The 15,503-nt window shown below is 39.4% G+C and overlaps 1 protein-coding gene across 3 annotated transcripts in view; it reads left to right on the top strand.

Moving 5' to 3' along the window:
• Window positions 1-15,503, top strand: part of pex5la (peroxisomal biogenesis factor 5-like a) — a 90,685-nt gene that overhangs the window by 59,220 nt on the left and 15,962 nt on the right. For all 3 annotated transcript variants that reach the window (XM_018673220.2, XM_018673221.2, XM_018673222.2), the window contains 4 exons: window positions 302-397; window positions 10,888-11,004; window positions 12,992-13,135; window positions 15,173-15,243. In XM_018673220.2, the coding sequence (XP_018528736.1) occupies window positions 302-397; window positions 10,888-11,004; window positions 12,992-13,135; window positions 15,173-15,243 (428 nt within the window). The remainder of the gene's footprint in view (window positions 1-301; window positions 398-10,887; window positions 11,005-12,991; window positions 13,136-15,172; window positions 15,244-15,503) is intronic.

The raw sequence follows: 15,503 nt of genomic DNA on the forward strand, positions 1-15,503 counted from the left end.
GGCTGGATGAGTAGCATGGTGTTCAGATGGGCGCTGACAGTAGTGATTCTGCTGGCCTTCCTAAGCATGTCAGAGGCTTTGTCGAGGCAGGGATATTTACTCGTCCCTGAGAAAGCAGAGACGGCTGACCCTGCACACTCTCCCTGCCTGTCTCTCCCTCTGGCTGATTTTGTGTGTGTGTGTGTGTGTGTGTGTGTGTGAGATGTGTTGTGCTACGTGGATGTGTGTGTGTGTATGCTTAATGGATTTTGTTTGTGCATAAATGTATATATTATGAAATGTGTGTGTCTGTGTGTGACAGGCTCGTCTAACGAAGGAGCAGCGGTGGGGCAGCGCCCTCCTGTCCAGACACCAGTCCCTGGAGGAGGAGTTTGAGCGAGCCAAGGCTGCTGTTGAGGTAAGCAGAGTGCTGCTTAGTACACCTCACATCTATAACCTGTCAACAAAGAGTCATCCTCACCACTGACTTTTAATAAGACTTAAGAGAAAAGCCCATGATGGTTTTTCAATATTAAACAGCTGAACTTTGTCTGGTCAATTCAGTGTCCTTGTTAGGATATACTAGGTGTTTTGGGGGAAGCATCAGGGTGACGTAGTGGCTAGAGACTAAGTTCACAACAGATGACTGGTATCCAAGCTTCTTCATCAAAGCACAACTGCAGTTTATTACAACCCGGGTTTATTTTTGTAGCTCAGGACATTGGTTCTATTAACACTGTAGTCTCCAAACTATTGAGAACTCATGGTTGAGCAAAATTGCTGAAAAGAGCTCCAACAGGGCAACAAACTGATTAACAAGGCAGCTAGATAGGCTCTAAACACAACAACAGCTTTGTCAGGTTAACTCGCACCACATTGTAAAGCTATGTTTACTCTAACATTTGACCACAACTTGAGAATTCCTACGCTGATCATGAAAAATTCACAGAAAAATTGTTGATGGAATTTATTTTGCATTGCATCTTATTTTGTAAATAACATATTTACTTGAATAGAGCCTGGTGTATCTCCAACTTTGCCATTTGCCCCCCATTTTATGAGAAAAAGATGAAAAAATATACTTGGAGAAATACTTAAATAAAGAGTTGCAATAAAGTGACAATCCTCTGAACTTTCAGCCAGGCAAACTTTCTTCAATATCACATTTTCCACCATCATTGCCCATGTAGCCTCATAATCACCCCTGCAATGGAAATCTACCCGAAGCCCTGTGGAGCTGATTTCCATTTGACTCCTTCAGCCCTTTTTATCTCTCTGTCAAATGATCACTATTGTACTTCCCGCAATGTATTCGCCCCTGTGGTGCTAGCTGACAGTTTAATAGTCTATGCTAAATTCACACACTCAAGTTCACAGGGTGTTTGACCCAGAAAAATATTCACGACTCTTAGCTGGCTAACAATAGGAAGGTAAATAGGTCAGTCATTTTATGGCCAGACATATCAGATATCACAGGGGTACGGCAAAGTTACAGTAATTAGATATGGCTTAATTCATCACAGAGGCTGTGCATCGATGCACACTGCACAAGTTCAGTTGTGAAGTATGTTTGAGGTTGTCATGCCAAAAACAGTGTAGGGCACGCATGTCCAAAAAAAATTCCACAAGTGCTGGATCAAAAGGTTGTCATGCCACCTTGGCAAACAACTTGGGAACTTGATCAATCACTGGGAAAATCAAAGATCAATTATCAATTATTATTTTTTCTACTGAAAATGGCTATGGCAGAAAATAGGCTATTAAAGAATGTGTGTTTTTCCTCAATGAAATCTTTATTCCAAGAAGAAATTATAGTCCAACAACAGTTCCCTTAAACAAAGCCTTTAAAGTTGAACTGAGTTGAACAGAAAGCAAAATGATAAAGATTTGCGGCACTCATAAAGAACAAACCAAAGCTACAGCGTGTGTGAGAAACACAACTGACAACTGTCTTTCAGACACAATACAAAAAAGTTACCACCAGCACTGCAATGTTTACAATGAGCTTTGTTTTTTCTTTGCTCAGAATGGTCCCACACCAAACTTTTGCTGCTTTCTTCAGATAACCGCTTGAAGGCAACTCAGTTTAACCTGTTAAATTTGAATGGCAGCCTCCTGCTGGTTGCTGCCACCAATAAAAATCATTATATTGCTTCGAGATAAAACATATTAATTCAATTCCATGTGATTGACAAAATTCTTAACAATCAATAACTGATCATAAATTAATTATGCCCATCCTAAGTCTGAAGCTTAAAGCACTCTCTTCACCTTTCGCTCTTCAGTGTCACTGTACATTACATCACTATGTGATCCACTGATTAAATGGACAGGATGAAATGAGATTGCCCAGGTTTTTTTTTGTTTGTTTGTTTGTTTGTTTGTTTGTTTTTTTGGACACTCATATAGACTTTCTCTCAGCTGAAGATATTTTTGAGAAGTTACATCACAATGACCCAACAGTCTGACTAAAAGGCTAAAGTAGTTTCTCTACTGGACGGGAGTTTAGAAAACAGACATTTTGTTTTTTTAACTTGCAGTAAAACCACTCTACCATTCAACGGACATGTCCCTTCCCTGGAAATGGGAGTAAACGCTGCACTATTCAGTTACTTCAGCTTTACTGAGGTCTACAGTAAACTGTTGCACATTGAGCTATGTGTAATGGTCAATAAATAATAGAGCAGAGACAGGAAGACGGTGAGAAAGTGAGAGGAGCAGCTGCAGAGGAGTGGACCGCTTGGGGATCCCTTCCCAAACTTAGAGATGATGTCACATCTTGTATAAGCCGTGAGCTGCACTCTCCCAAATAACTGCACAGTTTTGAGTACATGCATCAGCTAGAGGGCAGGTAAGTGATGAGATTCTGAGATGCTCCTGGACAAGCTTCCTTCATGAAGCATTGATTGGTAACAGTATCTCGCAGTTTCGATCGAGCAGCCTGAGTGCTGGCCTCCGCTCTGGAGGAGCTCTGATGCAAGTGGTCAGCCATTTTGGCTTCAACCGCCAATGTCAGAACCCACAATCAGATAATTTTCATTTAAATAGCTGTGCACATGCATGCTGTTTCATACTTATAAAGACATGGAGGTAGAGACAGCTCAGATGGCAGAGAGAACATTAAATCAGCACACTGCCTTTCTGCCAATTCATTCAATTAGATGAAGCAGCCAAATGTAAAAAAAAAAAATTAGGACCCACGGAGAGAGCAGACAAGGAATTAGGCTCCCAAATATCATCAATTTTACAAAGCTGGTGCTGATGAGAAATTGTAGGTTTTATGCTTTTACACATAAAAACTCTTGAAATGGGAGGATAAAATGGCAGTGGCCCAAGAGAGGGAGCACAGCTTTGAATTCATTTACAAAGAGCCTGATAGAGAGATATTTTCTGAGTAGGTAAGTGACTGTCCATGTCACATGAGGACACCATCAATTACTGTGAGCTGATGACAGTGTAATACCTTTATTAAACAGAGAACCACTAGAACAGCTGCAGGGTAAATTGTGACTTGAGGGAACAGTGTTTTGGCTGCAGGGCATGAAAAAGCACTCCCACAGTGGTGATAAAGATGAGATGAAGGTGACTGCGCGGCCTCTTGTTTGATTAAAATAGCAGCAGGACAGGTTCACTTTTATCTCACAAAATACTGGTCTGAGGCAGTCTCAGTTTAGAGAGATTGCAGAGGCAGTGCATTTGCCTAGAAGTTAGAGATGCGGACTAGTGATCGAAAGGTCAGTGGTTTTAATCCACAGAGCTGCTGGGAAAATGTGGACAAGGGAAAGTAAATAAGTATTGCTTTCACCTCCCTCAACAACTTCCATCAGTGTGCCCTCGAGCAGACCATTCAACAGCAAACTTTTCCAGAGGAGTTGCAAAGTTCCAGAAATGTGAATAAGGGTTCGCAAGGTCCCCACCAACAACCCTGTAGGAAACTACATCTGCTAGAAATTAACATTATATACTAATAACCTGCAACTACAAATCAATTTTCTTCATCTGGATTATGTTTCTTATCAACATAAGAACAGTATTTTTATGGTTCAATTCAATGGTTTTTAAATCAAAAACCTGCTGGAATTGATTTTTTGGCTACTTGGGGGCAGCAGAAACAAGCTGGAAACCTAATATTGACATATTATCACCTTTCAAGTTGCTTATTTACACACCCTGCACTAACACTGAGCAATATTAACATGAGTCCTGTTTCTATCTATCTGGTAAATGTAGGTCCAATATTCATCTTTTAGCTCTGCTTTTGGTCTCTACCAACTCCTGAGGAAACCATCTGGCTCTTTAGCTGCTAAATGCTTCACTATGTTGACCAGCTAGTCATTAATTGTGCAGTCATTAACATCTGCTATCCAAACATTGCTATAAAAGCAGTGAGAGTAAACAAAAATAGCAAAGTTGTAGGCCAGACTGCTAAACAGTGAGGTGAAATTTGTTATTATAAGCATGTAGTATCAAGTACAGCTGCTTTAAACATTCAAGAGGTTAGTGGTGACTTGGAGCACGAGACAGAGGGCACCTACTTTCCAATATTTAGCCTAAAACAAATCTTTCCACAGGCAGGACACAGGATGCCAACCTCTATCTCTGGTATCAAGCCCTGCCCTTTACACACAAACAGACTGGAAAAAATGTTTGTATTGAATATAATCTAGCAATTCCCTTTCCTTTCCTAACGTATCTGGCAAATGAATTTGGTAATTAAAGTTGTTCAAATGTAATAGGTCAGAAGACAGGTTTGCTACAGGTGAATGCTGATAAGAATATGTGAAAGCTCTGCTGAATTCACCCAAGTACTAGACAAAAACATGTCAGAATATCATACATATGACTCGTAATGCACAGTTCATTGCACAAGAGTACAAGTAATGTCCTGGCCAAAGCAGCTCTATGTGGTTGTTATCACAGATATCCATAGAGTGGGTAATCGCATTGTCTGCAAAAATGCATTCGTAGCACTTTGTCCACTCAAATGTATTTTATTCTTCTCTGAGTGACATTATCGGGACTCCAGCTTCCTATTTTTGTCTCGCTGACCAAGGACTTGGCCTACACAGCAGAGCAGTGGGTGGCTCATTAACATTAAAAGGCCAGGCCAGCCGTGCTCTGGAGATGAGGAGAGCTTTTTTCTTTTCTTTTTTTGGGGTGGGGGGGTGGGGGGCTTCTCCGTGCCACTGGTAAATAATGAGACTCTTTTTGTGATGTAAGCCCCCTGGGCAAAGTGGTTAAGTAACCCCAGTTCATGTGCTTGGTTTCCTCCAAAGGCTGTGTCTCAGGTTAACATAACTCAAACTGTCGAAACAGTTAAGGTTAGAGTCTTACACAAACACTCACAGAAATATAGAGATTTAGTATACAGTATTTATGCTGAACACACTATTATTCATATAGCCCAAATGCATACACACTCAATATTTAAATCAACCCCTAAGTTTATCATCCATTTTTCCTAAGGACATATCAACAAAATATAACAAATCTGACATACCACATGTTAAATGCTAATGCTGTCTACATTTTTACAATATCTGATTCTGGCAGCTTAATAGGCGCTCCAGGAATCTGAAAATCTTGCTAACGCAACAAATTAACGCACATTCAAACATCCCTAACAATTTACCAGCTCAACAAAGTGGAGCTGCATTCATTTACAAGGTATTAACAATGTTTGTTTCAGCAGTTAAACCTGGGTAAGCTGATCATAAGAAATCAGTCACTTTACTTTCCTGAAATAGCCCATTTAATGGCTGCCAAAGGCTTCAAAAGCCTATAGACCTAGATTTCCCTTTATTTCTTTATTCCTGTGCAAAATGGTCTAAAGATTTTTGTAACAGGAAATCATTTGACTGACAGATCTAGACATGGTTGCAATCTGTATTTGTAATAAACACAGATAAAACTAAACATAGGATAAAGCCTCATGTTGCAGTTACTGTTTGCCTGAGAACAACTGAATATGCTTCATTAATCATCAGTCTATATGTCATTTTGAGCAATGATATTAGTTTTAGGGACACTGAATAGAGCAGTACTGTTTTTAGCAGTTTGATTTTACACATTTTATTATCACTGATAAATCAAGAATAGGGTATTGTATCTTTCTTTTTTCTTTCTTTTTCAGAAGCATCAGTTTCTGCTTTTGAGCTGACCTAGCATGAATTACCCAGTTCTACAAATTATCTTCCTGCAGAGTACATTTATTTTCACTGTATATAAATTACCTCAGTACAGCTGACTAAGAAACACTAATTGGATTCTGGCGGCAAATTACTATTTCTAATTTCTAAAGCATCGCCATGGTTATGTGTATACTCTGTAGGTGCTGCCATGATTATCCATGTTGTCAATAATGTATTCATGGAGTAACTAATGAATCCCCACCTCACCTCCAACCCCCAGTTCCTTTCCAAGATGCAGTGACATGTTTGGCAGCCGGATGCATCCTGGATTCAATCCATTTCACGTAACACTTCATCAGAGCTACTGAAATTAGAGTCACAGCTACGGGTTTGCTCCTGTCATACACAGGATATAAATTACCTTGCTGTATCTTTGCCTTGTTCCACATAATTAAACTGCCAATTCCAGTGTTTAAAAACGGCCCTCACAGCATTATCAGCTTTATAAAGAAATATGACTAAATTTCTTGTAAATTAAAAACTTCTGCGTATATTTACTCCATTTTAATTCTGCAAGCAATTTGCAACTACGCAGCGGGTGAGGTACACTCTATATGAGATTTCACAACACAAAACAATTGACTGTCTAAGAGACACAAATAACAAGATGATGGACTAGGTCATGGGGAGAAATGATGAAAAAAATGTTGGGTATATAATATAAATGGGTACAATGTCTCTAGCGTGAGAACCAATCACATGAGCATAAAGCAGAAGACTGCAAAGAAACAGCACTGACCTGTGCAGTGACTGTAGGGAGTTGAAACTGCTGGTCACAACTTTTTTTTTCATGATGCTTTTTGCTACATATATCCATTATTTAAAGAAAGAATGGTAGAAGGAAAGTATGTACATTAACTCACATACCGTACTTACAGTAAATATAAGTTTGAGGTACCTGTACTTGGAGATTTTTATGTTGTTGTATACTTCCACTCCACTTCATCTTAAAGGGAGATATTGTATTCCACTACATTAACTTCAATCTGCAGATTATAAAACAATAACAATATAAAGAAGGGGTTTAAAATCAGCTCCACTCCACAAGCTGCATCATGAAAATGCTCCATGAACATAAATGAATGAGTTTTTTGAGGTGTCTTGCCATCTCCTGGCCAACACCCCTCATGGGAGTATAGGACACTTCAACTATACATCAATATTTACAGTGTACTAGAGGAACAGCAGGTGATCTAATAATAAAATGATACAAGATGTTCTTCCTGAACTCGCATGCATTTGCTTAATAAGCGTTTAAACAACCATATCTGACAATGTGAGTCATTCAAACGCAGCAACCCACTTGTAACCTTAATAGCATTAAACAGAAAAGAAAGAAACTGACAAAAGACATGGCTTTGCAAAATGATACTTTTAATCTCACAATTTGAACCATGAGATTTTATATATATATATACATATATATATATATATATATATATAAAATGAACTTCTAATAGGGCCCCTAATTCTATATGAAAACAATCACTCTAAATCCACAGCCTCATCACCACCATGTCCCTCAATATGCATTTCCCTCACCTCAGGATCTCTCTCTCTGCACTTTCTGATAGAGCCAACAGTGGAGACTCACCTTCAGGCAATTTGTCTGAGAGTCAGCAGCCTGCAATTACCTGCCATCTCTCAATATCAGGGGCCACACTATGGCTTCCATGTCAATCACAAGCCTCTGAGATGTGGAGATGAAAAGACCTTTGACAAGACACACACACATTTACAGTAGATCTTTCTGACCCCGTTCCCCTCTGTCACTATATACACACACACACATGCTTACTGTACACAGTGCTGGCATGTACTGATGAGTTCCTGGCTATAGAGGACTCAAGAAGTCACGGGGGGCTGTTCTGCTCTGTTTGGCATTATTCTTTCCAGTTTGCTCTGCTGCTAACAGGAAGACAGCCAAGAATCATGGACTCAGCTTGAAAAAAAAAAACTCCACTGTGGCAACTGGATAGATTTTACATGAAACACAAGCATGACGTTAACTGCATCTGTAGTGACAATCCTGTACACTTGGAGCAAAGGCACTGCTCAGGCAGAACTGTGTATTTCTGCCCATTTTAACACAATAGGGAGAAATGAAGAGGACAGAAAAATAAGCTGTATCTCTCAACGCGTCATGCAACTGTGAATCCAAGACTTCAAACTCCATTCCGAGATAACTCAGCAAATATTCTGCAATACTCTGAATTATTTCAGAAATGTACTGCAGCATTTGTACAGGTCCATAAAACAGTAATAATCTTTTGTAGCACTTTACAGTCAAACAAATGAGAAAAAAGCTTTAAGTAATACCTTGGTACAAAAGCAGCACCCTGGAGAATTTCTAACTGCTGTTTGCTGCAATTGACATGATTAAACAATAAACAAGCATCTGTTGCCTGGTGGCTGAAAATCATGGAGGACTAAAACACATTGTGATTGTCAACAGCATTGGTTTTATTCATTATAGAACAAATGGGACTAAAGGTCGATATCCATGTTCGCAGCTGGGTGAGGATGTAAATAGACACAGCAGTCCTTTGGGCATGCTAAAATCAGCATGCTAAAAATAGGCGGTACTAACATGCTGACATTTTGAAAGTATAATGTTACTGTTACTGTTAAATGTTAATGTTTATATGTTTCACCATTTTAGTGTCGTATGTTAGCATGCTAATGTTTGGCAATTGGCTCTAAAGACAAAAATTTGACCTAATGGTCAAGCTAGACGAAAAGTCAGGAGATCACCAAAGCGATTACAGTTCACCCAGAGTGTCTGTGCAAAATGTCACATCAATCCATCCAGTAGATGGTGAGATATTTCCATCCATCAGACTGTCAGATATTTCAGTCTGTACGTAAGTGGTGAACCCACCAGCTGATCCATAGTGCCAGTGTTAATAATTTACCATTTAAGCCACCACATGGAGCTTTATATCATCTCTAAAATAAACTTTTAAGCAATGCAGATATGCTAAAACAGGAGAGATACTGTGTTGTCCTGTTTCATAGTTTCAGTTGAGTCCCTTGATGCAGCTTTTTGAACACACTGTTTCAACTCTTCCTGGCTCAGGCAGTTAAACAGAGTGTTGTACTAGTCAAAGTGAGGAAAGATAAAGGCACATGTAATCCTCTCTGTCTCACTAAAATTCGTGATGGATCTAATTTTAGCCATGCTCCTGAGATGGGGAAAAAAACATGGCTGAAAAGGTTTTTAGTGTCTCTTTCAAAACTACTTTACAGCTTGAGTCTCATCAGATTCCTCAGGGTTTGGAAACAGACTGGATATGTGTTTGCTTGGCTTGAGTAACAGGTTAAGCAGGGTGTCATTGGAAAAAAAACAAAAACTAAAAACAGTATCTACAGTGCCTCAGTTGCCATTAAGTTTGCCTCTGCCTTTTGATTGTATGTTTCCAAATGGCACTGTCTGCTTCCAGGCCTTCATCTCTGCCTAACCCGATTAGTTTTACAAATGACACAAAACACAACCTTCACTTAGAGCTAATCAAACATTAGGTTTAAGACAAAGTGCAAATGAACAATTTCTTCAATGTTCTTAACTTACGAAATGAGGCTAAATTCATCATCCAAACAACATTTACTGTGATTAGAACAGTTAGCTGCACAGCAGAGCCTTTGTCTGACACTGTCAGCACTGTTGATTGCTGTGGTGTGCAACCATTTATTGCAGCAGTTTAATGTGGAGGTTGGAAATGTGTCTTCTTTTTAGCAAGTATTACTCTCTTCTCTTGACCTCATTTTTCTGGCCTGCTGAGCAAATGTCGCAAACAGTTTCTCCATGTTGTTAATCACAGTGCAGCATTAACAGAATATTTCAAACACCTGTGTTAATGTGTCAATGTTAGACTAGAACTAGACTAGAACTTGTTGCAATAAAAATTGTGCACCAAAGCATTTGGATTGAAATACACTCAAAACCATGCTGTTTATCAGAGGAAATGAGAAGAATGACTAATATAAGCTTGAATCTAATACATGCACTCCACAGGCTTTGGTTTCCTGTCAGATAGAAAATGAGAAGCTATTCCAGGGGGTGGATTGGCATATTTAACTGATTATCCATCTGCAATAGCCTTCAAGGATTCAGCCAGCTAATTGAAATGCCAGCAAATAACAGTTCAAATGTCAGGCTGATGACTTTAAAGCCACAATACAACATTTCCTGACCACATGAATGTGAAGTCTATGCACATGCATGATTAAATAGTTTTGTCTTTGTGCTCTGTGTATATGTAAAAATTAAAGACTGTCTTCTAACTATATACTGACACTATACCAACTCCTCTAACAGCAGCAGAAGACATTCATACTGCAAATTTAGTTGCTAGTTATCTTGTATTATTTTGTATTAACTTAAGTGATAGCAGATTCTTATCTGTATTGATTTTTCATGGCGGGGTCACACATTCATTTGCATTTGAAGCACGGATTGTTCCTTTAAGCGCTGCCGTGATTTGCAAATGTGATGAGTCATCAGAAGTGTGGAGTCCATACATTACAGCCAGGCACTGAGCCGGACAGATGTGACATTTTCAACAGCAGGATGATGGGAAATTACAAGAGCTGTTGTTCAACTGTGCACTAATCATTCATTACCTCCTCTCACCCTCCCCCTCCTTCAATCTATCCATCCTCCTCTCTCCCACTTTGTCCCCACCTCTCTCTCTCTCTCTCTCTCTGACATCTGCAGTCTGATACTGAGTTTTGGGATAAGATGCAAGCGGAGTGGGAAGAGCTCGCTCGGCGGAACTGGCTGACAGAGAACGAGCAGGCGCAGATTCCCTCCAGTGTCTCGCCACATGAGAAGGTCACTATCATTAAGATGTTACAAACAGCATGTGCAGAAATTTGTCTTGATGTCTATGTAGCATAAACAATGCATGCCTGTCTAGAATGTAAAATAAGTTACCCAACATACAAAAAAAAAGTGATATAGTGTATGTTAATGTGCATGTGACTTTAACATTTTATATAAAAATAGGCTGGACTTTCACGTAATTCCAACAAAGAGGGGTTTCGATAAAAAAAAAAAAGCACACGCAATCCTTCCTATTAAGAGCTCACATACTTGCCTGTCGCCCATAATTAAAGAAATAGTTCATCAGCAAGAGCCACATGGAGGTTAGCTTAGCACAAAGATTAAAACACAGGAAAACAAATGACAGCCTGACGCTGTTCAGAACTGAACAAGAGACACCTGGACTGTGTTATGTCCCACCATGATGCTCAAAGTATGAATAGTTTGAAACCAAAATGCAAACAGAAGCTTAAAAAAAATCTGTTTTACCTCATTAACATGGAAATTTAGCAGCAGAGCATAACAAACTGCAATCAGATCATCTACTCTGTGTCAGGTACCTGTGGTGTAAGTGTCAAGTCATGTTTGTTGAGTTATTACATTCACAAGAAAAATCTGTTTCTTCCTTATTAAGCCACTTAGATCATTAATTATCAAAATTTTTTATTTTAACCCAACCTGCCTTTACATGCTATATATCTGCATCGGTTAGAACTTGATAAATAACAGTGTTAAAGAGTTCATGGAAATCAGTGTTTCAACATTAATATGCAAAGTTATGCAGCAAGGTGGTCCAAAATTTAATCACACTGTCTACTCCACATGCAGAACAGTCCAGTGTAGTTTCTACTATGTATTGTTCACGAGTTGTCGTGTTCACAAGAATGTGTCTAAAGAGTCACAGATTTACAGGCTTGATAACATATTATACTATGTACCATGGTGGCAGGACATAAAAATCCACCTAAGAATACATCTAAAGTTCAGTCAGTAACATGTTATATCTCATTTGTTTAATCTGTAGACAAACAGAAATTTAAAAATCCAGCTAGGCAACCAGCAGAGACATGTGCACTGTAACTCGTGAAACAACAACTTGTCATTTTTATACTCCAGTTTGTACAGAGATCAAACAAATGAGATATAATCAAATCATTACTTAGCTTTAGAGGTGTTGGTGGGCAGATTTCCCATCTCTGGACTATAGCTCCCTCCAACTATTACTTTAAACCCTGTTTCTTGATAAGAACACTTGACCAACCAAAATATGAAACTTATGACTGAAATGTCAACCACCTTCTTATAGAAATATGCTATCCTCATAAAAAAAAACAGCCTTCCTTTTGGTATTCTTTGATTTGAAGCAATCATAGTGCAGTCTGGCTGAAAGACAAGATTTCTCACAGCCATTCAGCCAAAAATGTGCTGTGCAGCCTTGAATGGTTTTCAAATGTTTCAGGGATTTCAACAAAATCATAATTATGCACTGTGATTGTATGTGTATGTAATGCAGCCTCCATGTAACGTCAGCATTAACGATGAGCCCTAGGAATGTTTGTGAGTGTCAGAGGACAGAGTGCGTATGGCTGAGCAGTATACTTCACCCATCAGCTGATCTCCCTATATATCAGGAAATCATACAGGATCAGACTTCAGGGCTTTCTGATTGATCCCAGCGCAGTACTGACTGTTAAAGAAAAAGCTGTCTCAAAGTCATCACGCTCAGGAGCGGGCAACAACACACCAGGGTAATCACAGTTTGAAAATGCAAAGTTTAACATTTAAAGAGAACAGACAAACCCCGGAGAGCTCAGCCTCAGGTTTGATGTGAAGCAGAAAAGATCGATTCCTGCTGCTGGAGCTTTGCTTAAATATACGACTGCACAGGACAGTTGCCCTGATTTGTATTTGAATATGGAAGAGAGAAACTGACATTGCTACTGTCCCTGTTTTTTTTTTTTTTGTTTGTTTTTTTTGTTATCTTTTTTGCTGACAGGGTTACTACTTCCACACAGATAATCCTTATAAGGACTTGCCCAATGCGTTTGAAGAGGGACTAAAGAAGTCTCGGGAGGGAGACTTGCCAAACGCTGTGCTTTTGCTAGAAGCAGCTGTCTTGCAGGACCCTCATGATTCAGAGGTGAATACATTGGGTACACACATACACACACACACAAACATTGTGCTTTTTTCCTTCTTTAACCAGCCAAGTTAGTGGTGGAGACATTCGTATTTACAGCTGGGGGTGTATTTTCATAACAGAAGGAGCGATACACACATTTACAGCACAGATGGCCAACAAAACTGCAGCCCTGCATCGGTCAACCAGACTGGAGTAGCTGGGCTTTCAGCACCAACTTAAGGCTGCGCCCAACCCTACTTACTTCACCTCAGGTTGAGATAAGCTAGAAGAGAAAAAATGCCTCACTGACCACAGGCTGTGGGAAGCAGATTTAGTAGGCAGCAGCCACAGGCCAGATGCTGATTGCATGTAGACGGCAAGGATTTTTTTCTTGTTAAATGACTTGTTTACTGTAGCAAAAATACTCAACTTGCTCATACTCTTGATGAGAATTTCCATTTGCCCACTGAGCTGAATAATAGCTCATTCCCCAGGTTTTTTCCTCTCCTTTCTGTATTCTCCCCGTTTCAAAAGAAGTGACCTCTTTGCAGGCTGAAAGAGCAAAGCCTTCATACAAAGTACTTTTCGGAATCCCCTGGAATATACAGAAATGTGCCAGTTATTCCGAGGAGAGGATTATCCCGTGGTGTATGGAACTAATACGATTCCAAAATTCCTCCTAGGGCGCTTAGTGGCTTATTGCCCCACTGTGAAGACCTCTGAATCATTCAGAAATAATTTTGCCCCTCATTTCAAAAGAGTGGAACAAAAAAGCATCTACAGAGATTAGCCTCAGAACAGGTTATTTAGTGTGCCCTTACAGACACAAAATACAGAGGGGTAATCTCATAATCTCACGTTTTTGGATTCTGGGTTTATTATATCATTTTCTGCCCTCTTGTGCCGATCGAGGGTACTTTCATTTCACTTTTCCCCTGATGAGGGCCAACGTTGGCGCACAGATCGACCATCATGTCACTCGCACAATCACAGTCAAGGTTTACAGATCAAAACCTCAACTCCACTCCATTACAGCAGAAATGTTTCATCAATTAATCAATTTACAAAAAATAAACTGGAAACTATTTTGATGATCAGTTAACATTGATTCATGTTTCAAGCAAAAAATGCCACACATTTACTTGTTCCAGATCCTCTATTGTGAGGATTTGCTGTCATTTTTACCTAATTGTAAATTGAATATCTTTGGGTTCTGCGCTGTTGATCAGACAAAACAAGTCATTTGAAGACATCACCCTGGGCTTTGGGAAACATTTGTTTGTTGTTCTGACATTTTATAGACAAAACAACAAAGCAATTAACTGAGAACACTGTTGATAATGAAAGTAATCATTAGCTGCAGCTTTAATATTCATTGTCAGATGTGCTTAGCATACTCAGGTCCTTCCAATATGTGTGGAGCTACAACTAATTGTTATTTTCAAACAATCTCCCAACGTGTATATGCCCACCACAATTTCCTAGAGCCCTTCACTGTTGTGTTTTTTTCTACCAACATACCAAAACCCAAATATTTTTTCAATATAAAAATGACTCAAACCATCAATCAATTATCAAAATATACCCTGATTTCTGTTGAAGGACTTATTGGCTAATAATTCAGCTCTAAATAAATGAGGACTCCTCACCTAAATTATCTGCTTACTTTTTTCAAAGAGATAAAGCAGTTTGTCAGTAAATCATCTCTGATGGTTTAATTGAAAAATAAATGGCTCTCTGTTGTTTGGATGAATTATGGACTATTTGAGAGGACAAGGACAATCCTCCAAGCAAAACACAAATTATCAATACATGCACTCTTATTTGACCTCTGTAAGTTTCACATTTTGTGGAGCTTTGTTTAAATTCACTATAGCTCCTCTACAACAATCTGTCTGAAACACTGGCATCAGTCGCTCTGAGCTGGATCTACACTCTTTGTGCCTGAACAGCTGAGCTGCTGTAACTGTGTTTCAGTCCTTTGAGAAAACCTGGCTATGGAGTCCAGGTTTCCACCCTGCTGTTTACTGTTACGTGTATTTTGTTTCTTTGCAGGCTTGGCAAGTGTTGGGGACCACCCAGGCTGAAAACGAGAATGAGCAGGCAGCGATTGTCTCCCTCCAGAGGTAAGGAGAAACCACTGCATCGGGTTCCCATGTCAAAAAACAAAAAATCGCTGTCAGACACGACAGAGCTGTCAGCTGTTACACCTCGGGGACAACATATGTTTGCACAAGTGGGACTCATTGGAAATGTCATGTTAAAAGATGAAGCCCAGCGTATGAAATTTGCCTCAGAGGTTTCAATGAACTTTGGGACAGCAGTCTATTAAGCAAGAACAAAAAAACAAAGGTAAAAGTAAATTTTGATGCAAACATTAATGATT

This window comes from Lates calcarifer, linkage group LG17 (genome assembly GCF_001640805.2).
Source record: "Lates calcarifer isolate ASB-BC8 linkage group LG17, TLL_Latcal_v3, whole genome shotgun sequence".
Taxonomy (NCBI): Eukaryota; Metazoa; Chordata; class Actinopteri; family Centropomidae; genus Lates; species Lates calcarifer.